The sequence below is a fragment of the Condylostylus longicornis genome, unplaced genomic scaffold, assembly GCF_029603195.1.
Source record: "Condylostylus longicornis isolate FDR11 unplaced genomic scaffold, ASM2960319v2 ptg000005l, whole genome shotgun sequence".
NCBI lineage: Eukaryota > Metazoa > Arthropoda > Insecta > Diptera > Dolichopodidae > Condylostylus > Condylostylus longicornis.
Window position 1 is genome coordinate 2,443,277 of NW_026577974.1, and position 24,658 is coordinate 2,467,934.

At 26.6% G+C, this 24,658-nt stretch overlaps 1 protein-coding gene across 1 annotated transcript in view; it reads right to left on the reverse strand.

The window, feature by feature from the left end:
- Positions 1 to 23,743, reverse strand: part of LOC129616463 (limbic system-associated membrane protein) — a 45,161-nt gene extending 21,418 nt beyond the window's left edge. Inside the window, exons 1-5 of the mRNA XM_055532105.1 lie at positions 23,405 to 23,743; positions 17,681 to 17,778; positions 15,755 to 15,962; positions 5,311 to 5,422; positions 4,920 to 4,966 (exon numbers count right to left, since the gene is read on the reverse strand). Of these exons, the coding sequence (XP_055388080.1) occupies positions 4,920 to 4,966; positions 5,311 to 5,422; positions 15,755 to 15,962; positions 17,681 to 17,778; positions 23,405 to 23,510 (571 nt within the window). The 5' untranslated portion in view covers positions 23,511 to 23,743. The remainder of the gene's footprint in view (positions 1 to 4,919; positions 4,967 to 5,310; positions 5,423 to 15,754; positions 15,963 to 17,680; positions 17,779 to 23,404) is intronic.
- Between the last annotated feature and the right edge of the window lie 915 nt (positions 23,744 to 24,658).

Genomic DNA, 24,658 nt, shown 5'->3' on the forward strand with positions numbered 1-24,658 from the left:
GCATTAAGGTTACCGTTAAAATTAATTTTTATATTTCAAACCAGCTTTGCATGGAATTAATAAATAGAAAAAATAAAGAGAAATTTTTATTTTTAGTGAAAAAGAATATTAGAATGGTTTTGTGGTTAAATTCATTTTAAAAAGCATCCACGCATTAATTTCTATATATACATATATGTATATATATATGTATACATTTATATAGTATGCATTATGTACTTACAAGAGATTATAAAAAAATCAATAAATATTCACTGAAGGTTGTGTAATTCAGGATTTAGTCAAAGGTTATTTAAACAAAATGTACAAAGGTTTCAATAAAAAATGGAATGGTCAAAATCAATATTCATATACGTTGCGTATGATGGACATTTTTTTATTTATTAGTAAGGTCATTAAGAAATATATTAGTTACTTATCAAACACCGACAGAAAATAATAGAGCATAGTACTATACATATAGTTGGCTTGAATATTATGATCTTTAATTTATTAAAATGCTATTTTAATAAGAGACTCTCAATATATTGTTATGTGTTACATAAAGCACTATCTATTCTTCAGTGTGACAATTTCAATTACGTTCTCATTCTCAATGTATTTTCAGTAGATATTATAAGGGGGCCGAAAAGCTTTGAAAGATATTTCTTTGAAAATAATTTCATTAAACAGCCGATGTCGCCTTTGCCTGATAAGTAGGCGTGATGATAATTTTAACACATAAGCATTTTCTATACGGAACTCTCAAAAATTAATTTTCAAACTAAACATATTTCAATATCAAAAAACTTGTAAAGTACTTTATAACCTAACAAAAATGGATCTAAACACTCCATAAATTTTTTTTAGACATCTTTTAGTTTATAATTTTTTTAATTCATCTATACTTTATGCTCAAAGTAATTTACATTTTACTGAATTAACAAATTCATGATATAATAATATCACTCACTCTCCAAATTTTTTTTGAATATTCTAACGGTAAAATTTAAACTTTATTTCTAATATTTAGAAAATTATGAAATAAAATACAATTAGAGTAGACTATTTAAGAGAGGAGCACATGTCCCTTGAATGAAAAATATGAGTATAAATAAATATATTTTCGGAGAACACTCAATAGACTGAATTCCTGATGAATTCACTGGATAGGGGTATTACTGACAAAACAACCACGCTAATTAACGAAGTAATACAAGCACCAGTGAGGAACTCAACGACAGAGATGGAAACTTTCGCCTGTTCAATCATGCTAGATGAGGGGATGAGAAAAATATTAACTTTTCCAAGAGATATGTTTTTTTTCGTTTTTATTTAATGGTTTCTAATTAATCGCAAGAACTGTGTAGGCCTATATAGTTCTGCTGTATTTCAACATTCGGTGACATGAGTATAAGATTGGCTAAATTAGGAGAACGGCCCAAAAAATCACTACGCATCAATGAAAACAATGTAGGTCACTACGCATCTAGAAAACAATGTAGGAAAAGCTTTGTAGTTGCCGAATAGTAGTTGTTACTTGTTTCAGTTACCTTGGTAATTTCAAATTCTATCTCCCCCCTCTCCCTTTCGTAGGGGGTAGAAAGTGGAGACAAAATAATCAAAAATAGAATTAATATGGCAAGAATGGTATTAAGGCGACTTTGGATGTGAAAATCAGCAGATTTAGTGAGATCAACGAAGCTAAGAATATTCAATAGCTGTTTTAAATTGGTTCTGCTATATAGAAGTGATACCTGACTCTTTCGAAAAAGTGACACGGGGAAAATTTTCTACGTTCTACCGAAGAAAATGTAATTTAATAAATTGAAAGCAAACGGACAAATAAAGGTAATTAGCCCAATTTACACTTTAATTTTTTTTTAGAAAGGGAAGGAGAATATCTCTAGGAATTAGAAAAGCAAAAAACCCGCAATTCACGTTTTACCGCAGCAAGAAAAGTCCATTAGAAATAAATTTTTTTTTCTCCATTTTTCTAACAATCAATTGCATATACGATAAACACGTAAACGTAAAGAATAACCTGTAATAAAAACACTTATTTTCTTTAAATCAAAAAATAAAAAAATTTATTTCTACTTTTTACGATAGAAATTTAATACTTATTTAAAAAAAACTGTAAGACTGTAACTCTTTTCTCTATAATTTGCGATTTTCCTTGAAAATATTCTAACCGCTTCCTGTTATCATGTTTTGAAGTAATTATATTTAGAAAACCGCAACAAAAATAATAATGAAAACAAAAAAAATATCCTTGATACGGTTAATTTTTGTGAAATAGTTATACTTAAAACGATTTCATTGCACTTTTTCTTCATCTTTTTTTTTAGAAATATAAGAAATTAAATTTGTAGAATGATTACGAATTAACTGACCTTTCATTATATTATATAGAAAGGTTATCATATCAGGGTTGAATGTGTAAGTAAATCAATGTTAAAAATATTTTGATTTACATCGAAGTCCTAAAGTTCTTCGTAAATCAAAAGAGGAGAAACAGAAGCAAGCAGTTATCTTTACCACTAGTCCCTATTTCGCAAAAATCGAAGCGTTTCCCGCAGGTTCACATTAAGACGGCGGCTCCCAGCCATATAGCGAATTCCGCAGCCATTAGCCGGCCCAGTATATTTAATGACGGCAGATGGAAGAGACTTTCAAGAGCCTGAGCAGGGTTGGAGTATAACGCCTCAACAATACACACTACTGCCATTCTTTGAATTTTGCTTATCAACCTAAAGTTCACAGCTGGGGGGAGCGCTAGCCACAATACTGGAGCACCGTACATCAAATCCAGTCCCATCAACGCGATGTATAGCCATCTTGGGTCTGAGGCCCTAGTTCTTTCGATGGCACATGAGTAAAGCGTAATAGTTGCTTTCCTTACTCTTTCCATAATGTTAGACTTCAAGTTTAGTTTCGAACTGAGAATTAGACCCAGGACCCTAGCCTCCTAGTTAAAGGAAAAGCGGATTCCGTTGAGTGGTGACGAAGTAATGTTGGGTACCTTGTATCTCCTACTAAAAATAACTAGTTCCGTTGTTGTGGGTTGACAGTCAGCCCGAAGCCAAGAGCCCATTCAGAGACGAGGTTTAAAGTCCTCCGCATCAGCCCATTTAAGATATCAAGGTGATTCCAAGATACAGCTAAGGTCAAATCTTCAGCGTAGGCTGAATCTTCAGCGTTCATTTTATAGCCCTTCTTTTACAGGCATGCTAGTAATCGATTGACCGATTGATCCGAAATGCCCTGAGCCCAATATTGAGAAATCCGCAAATATTCAATGAAATTCCATTTCTTCCTCAGTTCGATGTGAGGCTTTCTGCGTATTACAAATCAAAAATACTAAAGTCTAGTTGGCCGCAATTATTACTCCAAACAAGCATAAATTTTTACTACAAATACAATGGGAGTTTACAAAAACACATTGTGAGCTTTCGTAGTCTTGCCACTATACTACTGAACTACATTGTTGTCAGCTATGCATTTTCATTTTTTTGTACTCATTTTATAATTGTTTCCTATCTTATTATTTTTTTTGTTTTCTTTATTGTTGTAATTTATGAAATAATAACGTGTTTTATTATATAAGTTGAACAGAATTCACGTGACGTTGAATACAGGATTCATTAAAGAATGAATTCTAAGAAAAATTTCAAATCATTTTCCTTTTTAAGTTTATATGTTATGCCAGCCCTTATGGTATATCCCGTAACATACATTGTGTAGATTTCTGTAAAAATCACTTTCAACTGTATAATGTGATAGATTTTTAATTATACAAATTTAATTACAATTGAATTGAAATTTCACAAATTTATTTTATTATTTTAGAATTTAATCATATTAATAATTTATAAATATATGCAGTCATAATTAAAATTATAAAATTAATTTTGATTTCCTATAATGAAAAATTATTTATTAACTTTATTAAAATCCTTTTGATAAATTATAAAAATTTTATGTAATAATTGAATTAATATAGAGTAAAATAACAAATAAAACCACAATTTTATAATAGATGGTTTGTAAAATGAAAACCACATAATTCCAATGGAAGTTAATTTCCCACATGTTTAGCACATTAAATTTATGTATACATGGAAATTAGTCGATAGAAATAATTTGATAATAAATTTTAATTTTTTTTTTATAATATGACAATGTTTTTAATTATGACTTAAAAATTATCAATTAAATACTTTATGCTTTAATCTAAAAGAAAAAAATTATTGGAAATGTAGTGAATAAGTCAGTTCCTTATATATAACTTTATTTACAATTACAGTGGTAGCGAATTTAAATTTAAGACAAAAACTTTTGAATCTAGTTCCCCACCAGCTCTCCCCTAGGTGACCACTACCGCTAGCTCCTTGTCATTGACCCATACGATATATTGTGATTCGCATCTCACTTGCACTAGTATCACATCTAAGCTCGTGAAAATTTCAGTATTGCAGCTAATCAAAACCGCGAGGCTTCCATCGGGGTCCCAAACCCCTTCCGTTACAACTACATATCTTAAATATTTTAAGTATAGTTATAATTCTTGGGGGAGCAATGTCTGTCTGACCGCTATCTACACGGAATATTGGTCGTTAGGGTAGCATGCTATTAGGCTACGATTGCTCTTCAATACAACATGTCGCAGCTGGTGATCACGGGGTGGTGGTAGCGAAAAGGCGGAATTGTTACAGTCTGGGTGCGATGGACCTACTGCACTGGTCACGTCAACCAACCGTTGCAATAATATTTTGGTATTTTTAATTCTTCAATTATTTGATTATCATTATCATGGATTTTTTAAAACGAAATCAAATTTGATTCACAAATATTGGATTTTCTTAAATCTTAACATTTCAGTAAGAATGAAAATTTTATCAATATTCTATTTTTTGCATTTAGAAAAAATTTCATACCAAAATCACCATTTGGAAGTTCAATAGGTTCACCACCTTCACGTCTCCTAAAACGAGAGAAAAATAAAAATTTATATGAAATATGAAAATTTTTATGAAAACACAAGTACCAATGAAAAACATATGGAAAAAAATTTTTTCTCAAAAAAAATTACTTCAATATTTTTTTTTATTAAGATCATTATAGAAGATTATAAGCATTTTGATGAGCCTTAATAGCAACTCTTTTATATAATATTATATCCTTTGTACATTGTACTTATTTCACTAATTTTTATAGACTTAATTTGAATGTATGTATGTAAGGACTGAATTCATAACAAGATAATGTTATAAAAAAAGAGAAAAAGTAGAAAAACAAATGAACAAAAAAAAAAACAGCAGAACTTACCATGTAATTGTTGGCTCGGGTGAACCATTTGCGGCACATCTAAGCGTTACATTACTTCCTTCTCTAACAACCATGTCCGTGCTAGTTGGATAATCTAGGATATCCGGTGGTACTAAATCAGATAAAATATAAAAAAAAATTAAAAGTTTGCATATTAAATTGGGTATGTGTGTTGTGTCTGTTTGTGTGTATGAATGAAAGTGGCTCATTTACAAAAAAGAAAAAGTTTTGGCGGAAACAAAAAAAAACACATTCTTTTAGGGAAAGGATGGAAAAGAAATGAAAAAAGAGTGGAGGAAAAAAAGAATCATAACATGTGATTTTTGTTTTTTTTTAAAGGAAATGAGATTAAAAAAGGATTTTTAGTTTCTTGCCAATTTTCATACATGTTTTTTTGTTTTTGGGTTTTTTACTTTAAAAATTGTAAAAAATTCATACAAACAAATAAAATAGAGGCTTTTATATATAAAACAAAATCGGAATAACCACTTTTCACGTTCAAAGTATAAATTTCAATGAAGATGTGTGTTTTTTTTGTATGTTCGTAATTCAGAAATCAAAGCATCTATACCCTTAACCATAGTCTATTAACTAAGGTAGTAAAATCTAAAAAATTATATTTTATTTTGAAATTATGAACCCTAGAATCTTATTTTTTTTTCTAGAATCTATTTAACCCAATTAATAAAATTTAATTTAAATATTAAGAATTATTCAGCCGTACTTCAAATTCAGATATAATTTAATTGCTGGAACAGACCCATAGCGTTCGTAGATTTTTAATAATTGCTACCGCAACACTCTTGTAAGTGTATTTACGTTCGTGTATTTGGATGATAAAAAATTCTACGCTTTTAAACCACGGACTTTAAGCAATGTCAAGGTTGTTAGTGAACACCAACTTGGATGGAAGTACATTGTCGCTTGGATGTTAAAAAAAAAATGAAAACTCTATACGTTAAAACATTTACTTTTAAGTGTAAAGATTCTAACCCGAGTCAGAATAACTTCGACTCATTTGACTTTCCAATGTAATCTCATGAAAACGCATTGCATGGAAAAACGCATTGCAAATCTGTACACTACAATTCGAGGTCTTCACTGGTCCATGAATGTTTTCAATTAACGGGTCAAGTCTTGAAATCATTATAAAGAATTACTCCACACAAAGAATTATATCCAAATTAATATTCAATATTAATTTGGAATATTCAATAAATTTGAATACGACACCTTGGTCTGTTAGATATGTGCATAGACTACTTTGTGTACGGTTAAAGCCTGACCTCTGAGTATAAGAATCAGCTCTTGAATATTTTAATTGAATATTTTTGGCAATTTCAGTCAAATAATATAATTTAATAATATTTTTACAGCATTGTGTATTACATGATTTTGAAACACAATACTATTGACCAACTTATAACAACCATAAATGAGTAATAATCAATCATTTCAAAAACTCTTAATATACCATAATGGTACTCTTCAATTTACTCACTTTCCAACACAGTAAATCATATTGATTTTAATTTAAAAAAGCACTGCCTTGATTAAAATTACTAGCCAAAGCAGTGTAAATAACTTTATAAATAACTATACCATAAAACAATATAATTAACGTCTCCTTAAATGGTGACTTAAAAAGTTGAAATAACCAATAACTTAGAGATTTAACTGAAAAACATTACAATTTTTAATGCATTTTTTCGCCGTTTTTTAATATAAAACTTTACTACAATACTATAACCTTTACTTAGTTACAAACTAAAATTGAAATTTACTTTAAATCTTATTATACCATGCCATTTACAAATAAGTTTTTGTAGATTTTAATCTAACTAATCTAAAATATGGCAGATTGTGTTTTTTTTTTGTTTTGTTTTCAAGAGAATTTAAATATATGCTCATTAAAAAATAATTTTCTTCTTTTTCCTCTCTTCTTTATTCCCTTCTTGCTTTTACATATTATTATTAATGTTTCCTTGCCTTTTAACTATCGGAGAAAAAACTAAAACAAAATAATCAATTTGAAAATTATTAGGTTTAATTTTTCTCTTAACTAAATTACTTTGTTAGATAAATTATTTGAGTGTGGTGAATTAGTTAATCAAATAATGAGTTAAGAGAAAATTTCTTATTATTTTTTATAATAATAAATTTAACATGTACACATACAAAACAGTTGTTATTACTTGCCTATTAAACGTTTCGAAAAATTCTTTAAGGTTAAAACGAAAAAAAAATTACTAACAAATTTTTCATAATTACTTCTGAAAACTTCGCATATAATTTTCCAAATTTAAATTACCACTGACGGGCGAAAACATAAAGAAAATTAATAATTTTTTTCAATATACAATTTAACTGCAAATCAGTTGGTAATAATTTTCTATTTTTCTGCCTTTTTACCTAAAATACAAGTATTAAAGGAGAAGAAAATGTGTTCCAAATTTTTATTGTATAACATTTTGCACGCAATACAAAACATTAACGTAACCGCATATTAAATTTAGGACTTTTCATCTAAAATCATTCACTAATATTTTCTTAATTTCTTTAAAAGGTTACACGTTATTTTATAATTTACTTAAAACATAATATGAAAAATCAAAGCTGCTTTAATATACTCACTGTTTTCTTTTATAGAACCTCGTACGAGCTTCTTTTTAAATATAATTGTACGATTCAACAGTAAGAAAAATATTTCCAAAAATCCGTTCTCCCTCCTCTCTCATAAAAAATAAAAATAAATAAATTAAGAAAAAAATGGCAAATTCTAATTGATGTCTGACTTTAACCTCAACGCAACACACAACATTTCATCACATCAGTCATTATTTAAGACCAAAATTTAACACACAGCGGAGGGAAGAAAAAAAAAACGCTAACCTTGACAAATTTAAGACAGCAGGAGGGTAAAGTTAAGACTAAAAAAAAAGTTTTTTTTTGCCATTTTATAAATATTTTCAGTCAAAAAAAAAAAAAAATAAAAACTTTTTCGGTTTATTTTTATTGCAACAATTTTTTTTTCCTTTTACATTCATTGCCATCATATAACCTTTAATTTTTCAGGACATTATAAATTAACTATTATGTACAGTACATGTGAAAAAAAAATTAATGCAACTAAAATTCAAATCATGAGAAGATTTTATGCCACTGCTACGCAATTATCACGGTTTAGATGTTTCAGAAAATGTTGGTAAAAGTGTCGAAAACATGGTCATACCAAAATCAATTAAGGTGAGCTTAATTACCATAAAAATGTTATATGACCTTTGATTCCTCCACAAAAATATTAAAGTTTCCTTACTTTTCTCCACGAAAACCAATAACAAAAAAAAATTCGACTGTGAAAATCTAGAATATAATAGTGCTTAAATTTAATCCGGCCGAAATTCAATCTAACTACCTGTAAGATAAGGAGGCTTATCTTGACCTCAGTTTTGGGAATAAAATCATTGTCGTTCGTACCCGAAATTCAAAAGACATGTTCACGTAATTCTAAAAAGAATTGTAAATTTCCTTTATATATGTTGAAGATTTAAGAGGGGCGTTAAGCATGAAAGCAATAAAATTATTTTTGATTTATGTTTATTTCTCCGAAAAATAACAAAATTTCTATATGATGGTTTAGATTTCTTTACCTCCAATATAGATGGTATAACAATTTAATGTCATTTTCAATTCACATAAACTAAAATAAACGACAAAGAATAATAATATTAAGCGGTGTTTTATGAAAGTGAAATTAAATAATATATGATAAAAATTTGGCAATGCTAATTATATACTCGTACATAGCAAGAATAGAATAATTTTTTTATGTGTATACAAGAAATACTGTAAGCATATATGTTGGTTTTGTAAAGTAAGTTTGTACAAAAGTTTGTATTCTTAGTTCAAAAGATTATAAAAATAAGTCTTTTCTTTTAACAGCTACGTATGAATTAATAATTTTTGTTATATGAAATATTGCATACATTTTGGCGTAATTTTGAAAATTATAATACTCAAAATTAAATTCAATTATAGAAAAGAGATATGCTGGTGAAGCGGGAGGTAAATTCCCGATTTGCTGGATCGGAGCCCTTTAGTGGGATTAGACCGAGCAAAATCCATCACGTACTAAGAAGGAAAGTGGAGGAGAAAAAACTGGTGCTATGGAGAGCACCCCAGGGCTTCGGCAAGCAAAACAATTTTTGATAATTACAACTAGGAGTGCTGTACGGCGATCATTAGTTTGCCGGGGAATAATGTGAGGATTTTCACGGTTTTCCTGTCTGGACATTGCAGGCTTAAGAAACACCTAAGCAAATTAGGCTTGGGAATTGACGGCTCTTGCAAGTACAGTGCGGAAAGGAAGAGGACTCCGCTGCACGCTTTTAATGAGTGTGGAGTTCCATAAGAAAAGGACCTGAGCAGACCCTCGCTGGTATGGACATGTCGTTGTGGGATATTTTTTGGGAAAACTTGCTCGAATTCATCTGCTTGCTCATGTGGGGGGGCATAATAAATTTTTAAGATCTCGGAGAATTATCGTCTCAATTTGAAGTTCTAAATTAAATTTACAACATTAAAAGTAACATTTTTGCTATTAAAATGCGTCACAGTATTTGTCCCTCAATATGCTTTATAGATGATCTATGAAAGTGAATGAGTCTCTTCTGGGAATTTTTGAAAACTGTACTGAATGTTGTCTATAATGCTTGATGACATTAAACATAATGTATATTTCGAATAGCAAACTTAAGATAAAGAATAAAAAACTTGTATAAAACCGGTCAAACAAAAAAAAGTATTTTTACCAACAATTTTTTTCGAAATCTATGAGGAAAATTTAAAATTTATGAAAAAATTCTAAAATTATAGTAGGAAAGTTATTAACTTGTTGATTTTCTTAAGTTTTTTTTTAGACCGAAACTATTTTGTAAGACAAAAAATTAAAGTTTCTAAATAAACAAAATATTTTCAAAGTAAAAAAACATGAACTTTCTTTAATTAAATTCATTCAAAAATTTTATTTTTATACACAAACATTGGAAAAAAAAAGAAAAATTCACAAACTTTAGAAAAACTTTTCCAAAAAAAACTTGCTAATGTTCTTGTTGCATGTACTATGTACAATAAGAAAACAATGCCATAAATTTAATATTTCCGAAATTTAATACCACATTTTTTAACTTACATACACGTCCCCCTTAAATATTTTATTTGAGCCTATATCGTGGTTATCCTGAACTAAATATATGTATATAATCACTAAATAACATGTAGCGACACAGAAACTTGGTTCCAAGTCGCTTCTGTTAATGAAAGAATCAATTTTTTACTAAGATACACATATGAATTCAAGCATGCATTCAAATAGTAAATTTGGGTCGTTTTGACACTCGTGAGAAATTAACAATCTGTTAAAATTTTTTTTTCTATTCCCAAAAATATTTTATTATGAAAAAACTTTTCAACAAAAACTAAAAAAGTAAAAAAATAAAACAAAGGAAAAGAGATGAATATACGTAACCATTTATATATAATTAGGCAGTTAGGCTGTCAACTATAAGACTGATTAAGTGTTGAGTATGGCATCGGTTAAGTTAACCAGTTACTACTTTAGTATTCTATTAGCCGATGAAGATTTCATTTATTTTCAGTGACTATTCCTATTTATTTAATGATGAAATTTTGCAATTTGGGTCAAAACTACATCCCTTGCTTTAAATTACGCTCATTTATATCTGATTTCATGAGGTAAAAATTTTATCCATGGGGAGAACTACCTAAATTACAATTCCTATTCGGATATCCTTAAAGCACATAAAAAGAGTTTTGTTTTTGGGAAAATTATTTCACACAATCTGAGGATAATATCACAATCAAGCATTAGTCGAAGTCGATCGGGTGTCTTCCCCACACGATGCTAAGTTTTCGACTAACAGAAATATTCATAACTCTCCTGAATAATGGCAATTATATTTATTCTTAGAAAACGTATGAAACAGCCGAATTCAACCAAAAATTTGTTGATGAAACGGAACGGCTACATATGCGAGCTAAAAGTTTAAACCACGAATGAATTATTTACCGGACTACCTAACAACGGTAATTATGAATGAAAAATTAAAAAAGGAATACTTTACTTTATTTATTTGATAATTTTTTAGAAGAACAATACTTTAGAACTTACTAAGGTATGCTCCTTTTAATATTTTACCGTTTTTCTATTAAATCTACCAAACAGTATGAATATGTGTAAACAATTATGTATTGCCATCATATTAAGTTTTAATTATATAAAAAAGAACTAACCCAAATTTAATTCATTGTTTCTAAAATTTAATTAAAATTGTTTTACAAGTTTTTCATTGTTTTGTTTAAGAAAAGAGCAAGAATATTATGTAAAAGACTTTGGATTATTGTTATTTAAAATATAACGGCAAACAAAGAAACCCTTTAACGTATTATCAAGTATATAAAACAGGCGATTATTATCAAAAAATTGATCATTATGAATTATGTCAGTGTAACATCCCTTGAACATATGAATTATGTATGCCTTTATGAAGAAATTTTCAATTTAAAATAGTTTTATCATTATATTGTTTTAATTAAAACCGCTTTCTGTCTAAACTAGACGAGATAGAGCGATTCTAAGTGTTCTTCGTTATGACCAGGAACCCACAGAATCCGCCAATATGTGCCAATATATGATAATAAGGTGTAGCAAAAATATTTTTGGAGATTTTTAAAAAATCTTTTAAAAAACTTTAAACACGTTTTTTGGCTAAACTAGAAACGATAGAGCGATTCTAAGTGGTTTTTGTGATTACCAGAAACTCACAGAATCCATCAATAAATATGATAATAAAAAGAGGAATCATTTTGAACTACTAATCTTGACAGATCTGACAAATAAAACGCAATTACAAAGTTTTGGCGAAAGTGGAAACCCCTTTCCAAACCATACACACTTTTTCATCCATACATTTATTTTAATATATAAATCAAAAACGAATCTTAACTTTAGTCAAAATAATTTTTTTTAAGGTTTTTACAATATAGTCTAAATGTTTTTAAGTCACGAAATTTTTCCGCAAAATATAGGCGAAGAAAAAAACATAATGCAAAAACGTTCATTTTCTTCACAACAAAGAAAAACAATGAAAACAATTTTTCCTCCTTTAAATAACTGTAACTTTACAAAACAAAAGGAAAATCTACCTTTTACCATCTTTATTAATAAACCATTTTTTTAGTTAAAATTAAAAATAAAAAAAACACTATATTAGTACTCCTATTAACGGTATTAAATTCATTCGTTCCTTTTTAATGATTCCCTTTTTAATTTTATATTCCTTTTTAGTGCCAATAACACATTTATGAAAACTATACTTTCATATATGCATGCATACCAATAAACGGAAGCATAATAAATAATTTAGAAAGAAATTGCAACAAAAGAAGAAGGCGAAAATCAAAAATTATTTCATGAATTTAATCCTTTGAACTTCGAACTAGAATATTAAAGAATACAATTAAAATATATTGAAAGCGTAATGGAGTTTAAAAAACCTCAACCTTTTGTAAGTTCGCGGAGTAAATTTTTATAGCAAAAAGAAATTGAAAGAAAATCAAAACGGTAAAGGTTTAAAATAACTATGAGTCACTACTGCATGATAACAAGGTTGTAAGTATTCTAAATAAATTTGGAAAATTTTAAATAATTTCAAGAGAGAAGCATTTCATGAACTTGTTTTCTAAATATATTGCCATTGTTATAAAAAATAGCACGCAAATCGGCAATTTTTGTTCAACAACGAATAGAATTATTTTAATTTCTCTTAAAATTCTATTGAACATGAATTTTAATAGGGTCAAACCTGTCATAGTAATAAAGCATCCGCAGCTGATTTGAGCCTATAATTAAGGTATTTTTCAAAAATTCTATTGTTAAAAATGAAAGTGTTCAACACAAATTTAAACAAAAAAACTTTTGAACCACATTCATAATATGAAATGAGAGTGCTTTGTATTTTTATATAAAATACGAACTCATGAATTCGGTAGTAAATTTATCAGACCATTACGATCTTTATATTAGCGGGTTCAACCAATTCGTTGTCAAAGAAATCTGTTCGTATTTAACGATTCCGTACGAATTTAATGATCCTGTACGAATTTAATTCACTCGTGTTATATAATTTAAGACTCATTCCATTCAAATCAGTTTTTAAACCAGAATAATGTTACAAATTATTATAAATGCAAGAACAATAATTCCGAAATTGTTCTAAGAAATTTAAAACTAATAAAAATCTTTTTTAAATAGAAAATGTGTTCATAAAACAAATTCATTTTTTCAAATTCAAAATATGAATCACTAAATATTTCTATTAAATTTTATATAAAGAAAAAAAAAAAAGAAAGTTCAAGTACCCACAAATCATTTGTATAATTTTAGTATATAACAAAAGCAAAATAAATTTCATTTAATTAAATAATAAAATCATTAAACAAAAACCCGTAGAATAGAAAATTATTCTCTATATTATTATAGGTATATGACCACCTTTAAAATAACAGTAATAACACCATCATAAAACTTTTAAAAAAAGTTCATTTTGAATTGTTAAATCGAAATAAATTACTAAAACGATTGCATAATTGATGCGAGTATTACACAATATACACGTTTAAATTATTTTAAATTTCTACCACAAAAAAAAATATAAAATATAAACTTTTTATGAATGGTTTCAAATATGTCATTAAAGAAATATGTATTCATTGTAATTGAGACCGTCACGGAATCAAGATTAAAAAGTAAAATAAAAACAAAATTTTTTTACAGCAATTGAACTTGCAATTTCAAATAAAAAAAACAAATTTAATCCAAATGATGGAGCCATTAAAACTATATTCTACATACCCTCTTTTCTGAGTTCGCAGTAAATAAAGACGCAAGAGTGAGAAATGATTTTTTTAAAATCGATATTGTTTTTGGAGTATTTTCATATAGTTAACGCGAATTTCGAATCAAAACAGTTTTGGATTAAACAGTTAAGCTTTTTGTCCAACTTTACTTCTATACCGTCGTGTATTATTGATGTTATTATTTTGGTCACATTATTAAGCATCACTATGCCTCTCCAATTACGATATTCCGATAGGTCACCTCTTTTGGGTAGCTTGATTATTAATCTTTTTTCTCAGTCTTTAGAGATTTCTTCGTTCTGCCATATTTTCTCTATTATTGTTTTAAGTGCATTGGCAATACCGTCTATAGTCCTCCTGTTTCATTGAATTTTTACTTTTAAAATTGCGGTCACTATTTCTCCAATTTTTGGTACCCTCTTTCGATTATAGTGTCATGCCTAATATTTAGTTCTTAGTCTTCAAATTCAGCAAATATTCATGAAATGAATATGTGCTACTATTATAGTGTCATGCCTAATATTTAGTTCTTAGTCTTAAAATTCAGCAACTTGTGTAGGTGTGTTGGTTTCCACAAAGTGTACTCTCTATCTGTTCAATTGTTCTTAGGTTGATATGAGTATACTGCCTTTCTTACTGTGTATCGGTCTAATTTGCTATGATTCTTGTCGGAGAAAATATCAATTTTTCTATGGAGTAATCGGGCGTTGTTTTGTTCTGCATTTATTTGAAGCCAGCTTCTCTGGCTATATTGTTGTACATATTATTCAAATAATTTTCCAAAATTTTCTGGTAAGACAAAAAGTAGTAAGATTTCCTAGTAAGATTACCGAATTTTCGAAATCACAATACCCTTAATAATAACTAATTCAGAATTTTTTTTTAAATTGGATTTGTAAATTTAATTATTATTAAAAATATTAAAAAAGAAATTTGAAAAGTAATTATTAGCAAAACTACTTTTTGATTATTATCATAAATGCAACGTACATACAGTCAATATTTCTTAAACACACATTTCTATCAGGTAGGTACGAGTACATTTAACCTAATTTCAATTTTAAATTTATAAAATATTTGATAATCTTATTTATAATATAAAATAAAATTTATTTTTAATCCCATCTTCCTATATAAAATTCGAACATTTAGGACACATTAATTATATATATTTCTATGCATGTATATACACTTGTGTTATTATAAACAAAAAAAAACCCCAAAAAATACTTTAACCAATTATAGAAAATTTTAAATATTACACTGCATTATTTAAATTTTCATATTTTATTTATGTAAAATGTTATGTTTGTATGTTGGTGTATGCATAATTACTTATAAATATCCATATTATATGCACATATTAACATTATGACACATTTATGTCAAAATACTTTCAATGATATCAAAACTATTATCATTAGAAATCACTGAATTTTAAGTATAAAAAAACAAACGAAAAAATAAAGAGAAATTCTCTTTTTTTTGTCATATTTTACACAAGTACCTACGACATCCAAATATCCTGTTTGACTTTTCATTGGATCTGTATTTATTTGACACATATACCATCCTTTATCTGATTCTCTTATATCCTTTATCCTTAGTTGCCATATTTTATGCTCTGAATATGTTATACCGACACGATGATTTTTCGTTATAACATGATTTTGTATTGTTAATATTGTTTGGGTATCAACTCGTAACCATGCTACCTAAAAGTATGCAATATAACAAAAAAATTTTATTACAAATAATATTCTACTATAAAAATATTAACTTTATCGTTATGTTATGAATATTTTTACAAATTGACAAATTTCGAAAACCAAAGGTTAAAGATATTTTTGAAAAAAAATTATTAATTACATTTTTAGAAGAAATACTTCTCGATAACATATTTTATCTATGTTAGTATATTAAACTTTACAGATGTAGCAAATCTCTATCCACTTATAATACTATATTTTGATGAGATTGTCAAAAATCATAATAATATGTTTTTATAACCAAGATCTATTTTACTGTTAGGGTAAAACAAAATGACATTTGTAATGTTTATTTTTATATCAGTTTGTGTGTATGTTTTTATAGTATATTTGTTATAAATATGAACAAACGTATGTATTTATTACAGAAGGAAATGTCAGAACTTTAAAATGTTTTTACCAAATTCAAGTTTTAAAATATTCTTTGAAATTTTAATATTCAATAAAAAAAATTAACACATTTTTCAAGCTGATACCAGAAATTGAGAGGCAATATTGAAGTTAGGAAATGGTTTCACTGAATTCACGATTTTAATATTCATACTCAAACGCCTATATTTAGTAGGAATTGGTAGGAATTTCATTGAAGAAGAAATTAGTAGAAGTTTCAGTAAAATCGAACGTTTTTAATGATTATTATTTAATATTTTAAAAACTCAACAATTCGTAGGAATAGGTAGGAATATGAATTAAGTAGGAATAAGTAGGAATTTCATTAAAATCGAACGTTTTTAATGATTATTATTTTATTAATAAAAGATCAATAATTGATAGGAATTGGTAGGGATATAACTAAAGTAGGAATTAGTAGAAGTTTCATTGAAATCGAAAGAGTAACTTTTCAAATCTTCAAATTTTCCAAATATTGACATGAAATGAACATACGATCCCCTTCACCTTGGTATGTTTAATGTACACACAATATGTGTTAATTTTTTTGAATATTATTTCTTATAGCGAAATCTAAAAGAATATGTTGGTTAACTATTCAGATGTACCAAACTACCATTGATTATTTCTGAAGAGTTAAAATTTCATATTGGATTTTCGACCACTTTAAAAAATGTCATATAATACAGAATATTATTCAGAAGACAACATTATTTTTAATTGATTTTCAATTTTAATTAAATAAATACAACAAAACTGTTCAATTCATTTAAGTTTTATGCAATTTTAAATTATTATAAATACACGTTTTTTTTGTAAATAGCTTATATCATAATTATCGTGAGTTTAATAATATTTTATTTTACAAAATCTCTTAAATATTCTCATTATATTATTAAAATGGAAAATTCGATTATATTCAATTGCAGTCACATCAACATGACATAAATTTTAATTATTAAAAAAAAAACAATAAATTTCATTGATGACAGACTACAAATAATTTACGCCTACATTATGATCAATTAATTCTAATTTTGAACTTAATATTTTAATTTGAATATTTTTTCATATAGCTACTCTCATAAATTAAAAATTTTAAATATGTAATTTGTTTTAAATATTAAAATTTCAATAAATAATAATATAAAAATTATTTAATTATTTTAATTTTTGTATTCAGTTTATAAGAAACGAGTAGAAAACATTCAGGGAACAAAGAGACAGAAATGCAGAAATTATTATATTGTGACTGAAATAACAAACAAAATTACCTTAAATGATCCTAAATCTTGCACAAGACATGTTAAAACTGCTTCACGTCCAACAGCAACTGTTACATTTGCTATTGGTTCACTAAATTTTGGATCCGCTGAAATTTAAAAAAAAAAATAAAATTTTATTACGACAATTCACACAACATAAATATTAATAAGAGAAAAGAAACAACACTATTTTACTTTTCAAAGTTCTTTTCTTCCTACTAAATTGCAATTAAGCAATAGAAAAATAAAAATTTCTTTGACTTTATTGTCAAATATTTACATTTTTATTCAGTATGCTTACGTTTGTACGCTTATTCGAACTTTATTATAAATTAATCAATATGTGTGTAACCAAATTCCTTGTGATATTGTTTTCCTCATTTCAAGAATATATTTCGGTGTTTCATCGCCGTGTTTCACAAGCCTTCTATTGGAATAAAATCGTAACTACTAATCAACATATTCCTTTATATAATAAAACGCAGCTGGAAGTGTTGACAGTTTACGTTAGGCGGCCTTAGAAACACCTCACAAACTAAATTAATTTTGCAGTTTTTACTAAAAATACTTCATAATTGGCAAAAGCAACTTAAAAACTTTGACAAATTTCATAGAGCAACTAAAATAATAATGTTTCTATTTTGAAGACTTAATTGAACATTTATCTCGAAATCAAAAAAATAAAAATAATTCTCAGTTGCTTACATTTTTTTTTAAATAAACTAAAATAAAAGAATTGATAAAAAAAGACCTGAAAATTACTACTATTTTAAGGACAAAAAATAGAACCAAAAAGTCATTATAGTAGGAACAATAATTTCTAATTTGAGTTTTTTATTTAAATTCTAATGAAGCAGAAAATGAGGAAGCAAAAAGAAAACTGAAATACTTAAATTTTAATCATTATTAGGGCGATTTGGTTTTAATAGTCGCTTAAATAGCAATAATGGTTATTTTATCAGTAAGGATTTGCTTAAAAATTATTTTTAATTATGTTACATAGAATAAGATTTGAGGGAAAAATTCAACAAACTTAATGTATAGCAGATAAATAAAATAAGATAATGAGTAAATATTAGAAGTATTGTTAGGTTTCATTAGAATTGAAACTTTGAGTTTAGTAGTTTATGAAATCCTGGTGCTAAGTAATATTGGCGTTGTAGCAATTATTTCAATTTTTCAAAGGGGCCCCGAACTAGGAAATTTACGTTTATTTATTTAAAATTCATTTGAACCTGCAGCTTAAGAAGATGCTATAATCCCCGAGAAACAAGAAAGCCTATGCTCAGGTGACTGATTATACTTTTTTTCCTGCTTTGGAAATTTGAAAACTTGTTGTTTTTTATCAATAGCAACATTCTTGATCTGTTAAGTATTACTTAATTACTTAACAGATGCTCTACCTGAAAACTTCTTTATACCCTGAATAACACTTTTTTTTAAATTTCTTTGAAATTTCTTCGTTTTAACCGATTCAAAACCTTAACAAATTGAATTGAATTTGAAATTGTTGACAAATTTTTTTATGTCTGTTGAAAAAAAAAAAAACAAAATTTGGCGTCTGTTTATTTTAACATTTATATAACGGTTATTACTCGTTATTACATTTAACTTTCTTTTATAAGTTCTACTTTTTATGTTAATTTTTACTTCAATTTTATTTCCTTTCTGTTTTGATTTCGTAGGTTCATCACTTTTATTCGTTCATTTTACGTTGTAGCTTTGCTGCTTTTTTGTATTATTTTAATTTTGAAAATGAAAGGAGAAAAAAATATTTTCAAATATAAAAAATTAAAGTTCAAAAATAAATATAAAAAAAAAACAACAGTAACCACTACAAAAAGTTTAAAGAGCCATTGAGCAAAAAAAGAAAGAGAAAAAAGACTCTTTGTAAAAATCCTTTTCTGTTTTTGATTTTTACTTTCATTTTTTGCACTTTTTTTTATTTCTGCTTTTTATAACAAGTCAGCCGACAAACCAACAATTCTTTAATTGAAATGAGACAAAAAAAAAACAATAGCAGCAATATAACAAAAACAACAAATAGACGAAAATAAAAAAGTGCAATCTGTATATGAGTAAAAAGGCCTGAGCAACTTAACAGACTAGAGTTTACAAAAGGAATATTATTATGGCAAAAATAACTGTTTTTTTTCAATAGATTTTTCTAAGAATAAATAATATACATATATATTTTTATATATATTGTTAGTCTGAACAATTTGTAACATATGCACATGATTTGATTTTTATAAGAAACACACAAAATAAAAACAAAGAGGTAAATTTGTTAATTACTCTTTTATAATTATAAATGCTCAGAGAGTACGGCAATTTATTGCAATGAATATTTTCAACAAGTGCACATTAAATTGAGTGTATTCCTCGTAAAGGAAAAGTTATAATTACAATAAAAATTCACTTACAATATTTGAAGTATAAATAAAGCAAACATAATGGGATTGAATTAAGATTGTGATAACTCTGTTTTATGTTTAGCAAAGACTCAAACCAAAAAGTTAAGAAAAACGGAAATTGAGGTATAAACAGTGGAGTGTGAATTTTTTTTATTTTAAACTAACACCAAGCTGGCTGTCGAGTGTCGCAAATGTATTGGGAGAGGATGTCAGCAATTTTGTACTTTAAACAGGGATATTATAGGTTAGAGCGTGGCGGGGCTGCAATAAATTGCGAATGGCTCGGAGGTGATGTTCTATTACCCAACTCGGTTTCCTCAAAAATCTTAAAATCTACACTAAATCACCCACTTATTTTTATAGGTTTGCGATACGGTTCAAAGCAATTATAAAGAAACCGCTCGACAGTTATTTAAATCATTCCAGGGAAAACTCTGCATATTCTGACTATCATCTCACGAATTTTTAAAAGCAAACAAATGGAAATTATAAATTTATATTCTAGAAACCTCCTTTAAAGAATCATCATATAAATTATATTTTACAAATTTCAATTAAAGATTTGAAAAATTTCCAATAATTATAGATCATTATTTTATTATGGTAAAATTAACGAAATTATAATTAATTTGACATAAGTTGTTGAGCACCCATTAAAAAATAATTAAAATATTTTTTTAAAAAGTTGTTCTTCGCCACCCCTAATAACAAAATGATTATTATTATTTTCAATAATTTATCAATTAATGAAAAAATTGTTTTTAATCCTTAGAGCATGTTACTATAAATGATCTTATCACAATAAAATAATTAATTACCCTTTCTAAAAGCAATAATTTTTAATAATTTAACGTGACATGTCAACTAATCATCGTGTAAAAAATTATCAAACAACATTTTTATAAAACGTTTCTAATATTTTAATTATTCTCTAATTTATTTTTTAATCAGCATTATTATTATTTTTTTTTTCATAATGACATGAAAACTAAATATTTTTAAAATAACTTATCCATTTTTGTTTTTTTGTTAAATTTACATCATTTTCACACCTTAATAAATTTCCATATTATAAAATAATTGAATAATTTTCTTTGCCGGTGTACACATTAGAAATATTAAAATATTTCAAAACATTTTACACTATTAATTAATTACATAAAAATAAATGTAAGTAGGTGCTTTGCATTTGTGTATAAAAATGCAAATTTTAAAATCACGCACATAATTAGATTTTTTTTTTTAGGAATTTTTGTGGTGTTACCATGTTCATTTATCGCTATATATATTACACTGTTAAAAATGTCCATATAAAATTTCTTTTATAAGTCAATTAAAAACTATTTCAGTAGTACTAAAATAGTAAAAAAATCTATTGCAGCAAGAAGTTACTCAATCGGATAGTCCCCGATACCCCGAAAAAATGTAAAACTATCTTCCAGGAATAAATTTCGTGGTTATACCGAGAGTTTTCAATATTGGCGGGGTTGAACAGCATGATAAATGAGTTAACAGAAAGGAGAAAAGTGAGAATTTGAGATGGATTCAATTGAGGACCAGGCAAGGATACATGAAATACTGATAACTCCCTTGACAATGCTTGTTAGGTAAAATGGCGAACAGACTGGGTATTACCTCGCCGGGTTAGTTGCCTATCATGGCTATCTTTCATCTGAGGGTTTAATGGAGAGTATAAACCACTTTTTAGGATAACACCATAGGAGCAGTTTTAGAGACGTCAGTCTAGGGCAAAACAGAAAGGAGAGATAACTTTGGCATAGGGCCAAAAATTAGAAAGAAAGAAACGGGAGGTCTGGTTGTAATTCTCTGTACTGTGGTTGATACATTCACGGAATACGACTTCTTATTTAAAATAGCGAAGAGGTGATATTGTCTTACCAGTTGTTATGGCTGTCATCGATCTGTCGGTTTGATGCAGATAAGAAGTCACTTCTTGTGGGAGGTAGCGTAGGAGCAGATTTCGAGCACCTGTTTCTAATAAAGAGGTACGTATTCCTATTAAATCATTAACTATTTTAGAAATTTTTGCCCTATTTTTTACAGTGTGTATATACATAAATAAATGTGGGGTAATTAAATCATGTAAATCTGTTTAAATAATGAACTTAAACAAGTTTAAGGTTAAAAATATTATTATTATTATTATTATTATTATTATTATTATTATTATCGTGAAAATTGTTAACAAACATAAAAGTTTATTTTTTGTTTACGTTAAAACGTAAGTACATTGTTAGGGCTCGTTTGAACTGAATAGGATTTAGGATAACATATGAATTATTTTTCGTTCCTTTTTATTTTTTATTATGTGATATACGACTTTAATATCCTTTTTTGTATTCATGTCAAAATTTAGTTAAAGATATAATTTTAAAGATAAAATTTAAATATAATATGTAGAATGGTGTGAGTTTAAGCTATTATGTGTATAAGGCAGGTAATTACACGTGTAAGATTCCTCATTTTATAAGGAGTGTGTTCGAAATTTATAAAGAAAAAATACTTATTAAAATTAGTACACAGTAGATATAGGCTCATTTAAAAATTTCCCGGTTAAAAATAGTTCCAACAAATGTATGATATTGAAAAAAAATTTAATAAAAAAAAATATAAAACAAGTAAGTTTAAATGTTTCAGATTTCAAAGACTTACCGTCTTAAAAAAAAATATATTGAAAATTTTAAAAAAAAATAATAAATATAACGGTTAAATATTAAATATAACAGTTAATCTTATGCATATAGATGTTAAATTTAAAATTAATTTTTTTTTTCGAAAACAGAAACTATTTCGTGTTATAAAGTGTTATATTAGACCCTAGTGTATTTATTATCCCAAGCACATTAATTCAAATATCTTATTAGTTAGCGTTAACTATAATTACACCAATACCTAATTAAAAAACGAAAAATAAAACCCTTATAATTCGTGTTAAATTTACATAAAATTTCTAAAGAAAAAATTTAAAAATAAAATTTTTTTTTAAATTATAATTAAGACGTATATAAAAAATGTTAAAGAAAAAATTTTAACAAATTATTTGAACCGATTTTTTAACTTCATTTTAAATAGTATTAAAAAAAATGTAAAAAATTTCAAATAATTTCATCCCACAACATGTTTAATTTTTTAATAATACCTTCTTTTTTAATACTAATTTACAATATTTATTCCTGACAACAACCGAAAAAAAAATATAAAAATGAAAAATAAATTTTTATATTTTTCTTAAATTTAATTTTTATTTAACATGCAATAATATAATTTATATATTTATGTATAAATATACAATTACCTGCAATTTCAGCTGATGATATTCTAATAAAATTATTATTACATAATATACTAAAATATACAGTTAGAAAACTATATGTAATTTTTATGAAACGGCAACTCATCATTACTAATTATATATTTTTCCCGTGATAAAATTTAATTGTTTTTCTTTATTTTTTCTCTAATTCTTTAATTTTTTTACTCTTTTTACCATAATATTTTTATACTGTTTAATTTTAGAATTCACAATTTTTTTTATTCATTATTGATTCACATCATGATATTATTAATATGCACAATTGTTCTTTATAATTATTTAAAAATAAAAACACTTTATATAATTTGATATTGTATAGAGACCGCGCTTATATAATCGATATTTTATATATAAAACCCAATGTAATTTTATTTAGCAAAAGAAAAAGCCAGTTTTAATATTTTTCAAGAATTAATAACAGTTTATATTATAGTTAATTACCATCATTATAGAATCATTATTACCAAAATTCTTTCCTATTTAAAAAAAAATGCTTGTAAATATTTTAAAAAATTGTTGAAACAAATTATTAAATTTTTTTTTTAAATATTCTACATGTTTTTACACTCATATAGTATTGTTAGTATACGTATAGATATATAATATAGTACATGCATATGCATATGTATGTGTTACATAATATTAATTTCAGAATTCAAGTGCTATTTTATTGTTCTAGAATGAAAAAAAAAATAAGCAGCAGAACAAAAAAAAAATTTTTATATGCACTTGTTACTTTTTATAACATTTAATTTAATTTTTTTATTTTTTTTTTTATTTTAAGGATTTACGGAATAATATATAGACCGTATTTAAATTACACTATAGAAGGGATCGTTTACAAATTAAGGACATTAGCGAGAAAACTGTTCGAAGGTAATCGATTTCCGGAATTTCTTCTGAAGAATGGAATTTGAATATTTCATATACAATAAATCGAACACTGCTCTAGTCAACATCCTTTTATACAGAGGGCTTACTACTCTTAAATCTTTAGTACTTACTCGATCTTTATATTTTATCCTCCTACAGTTCGTTTTTAGAAGGAAACGCAAGGCAGAACTAATGAAAGTCATGATTAAAATAATTTTTTTAATTATAGGAAGCTACAGACAATATTCTTGTGATTTTTAAAACAAAAAGCTGGCGGCAGTTTAATATCATTTGAAGACAAGAATTTTCTTGCAGTAGTTTAAGTCAAGAAACTGATACATATATGAATGGCTTTAAAATATT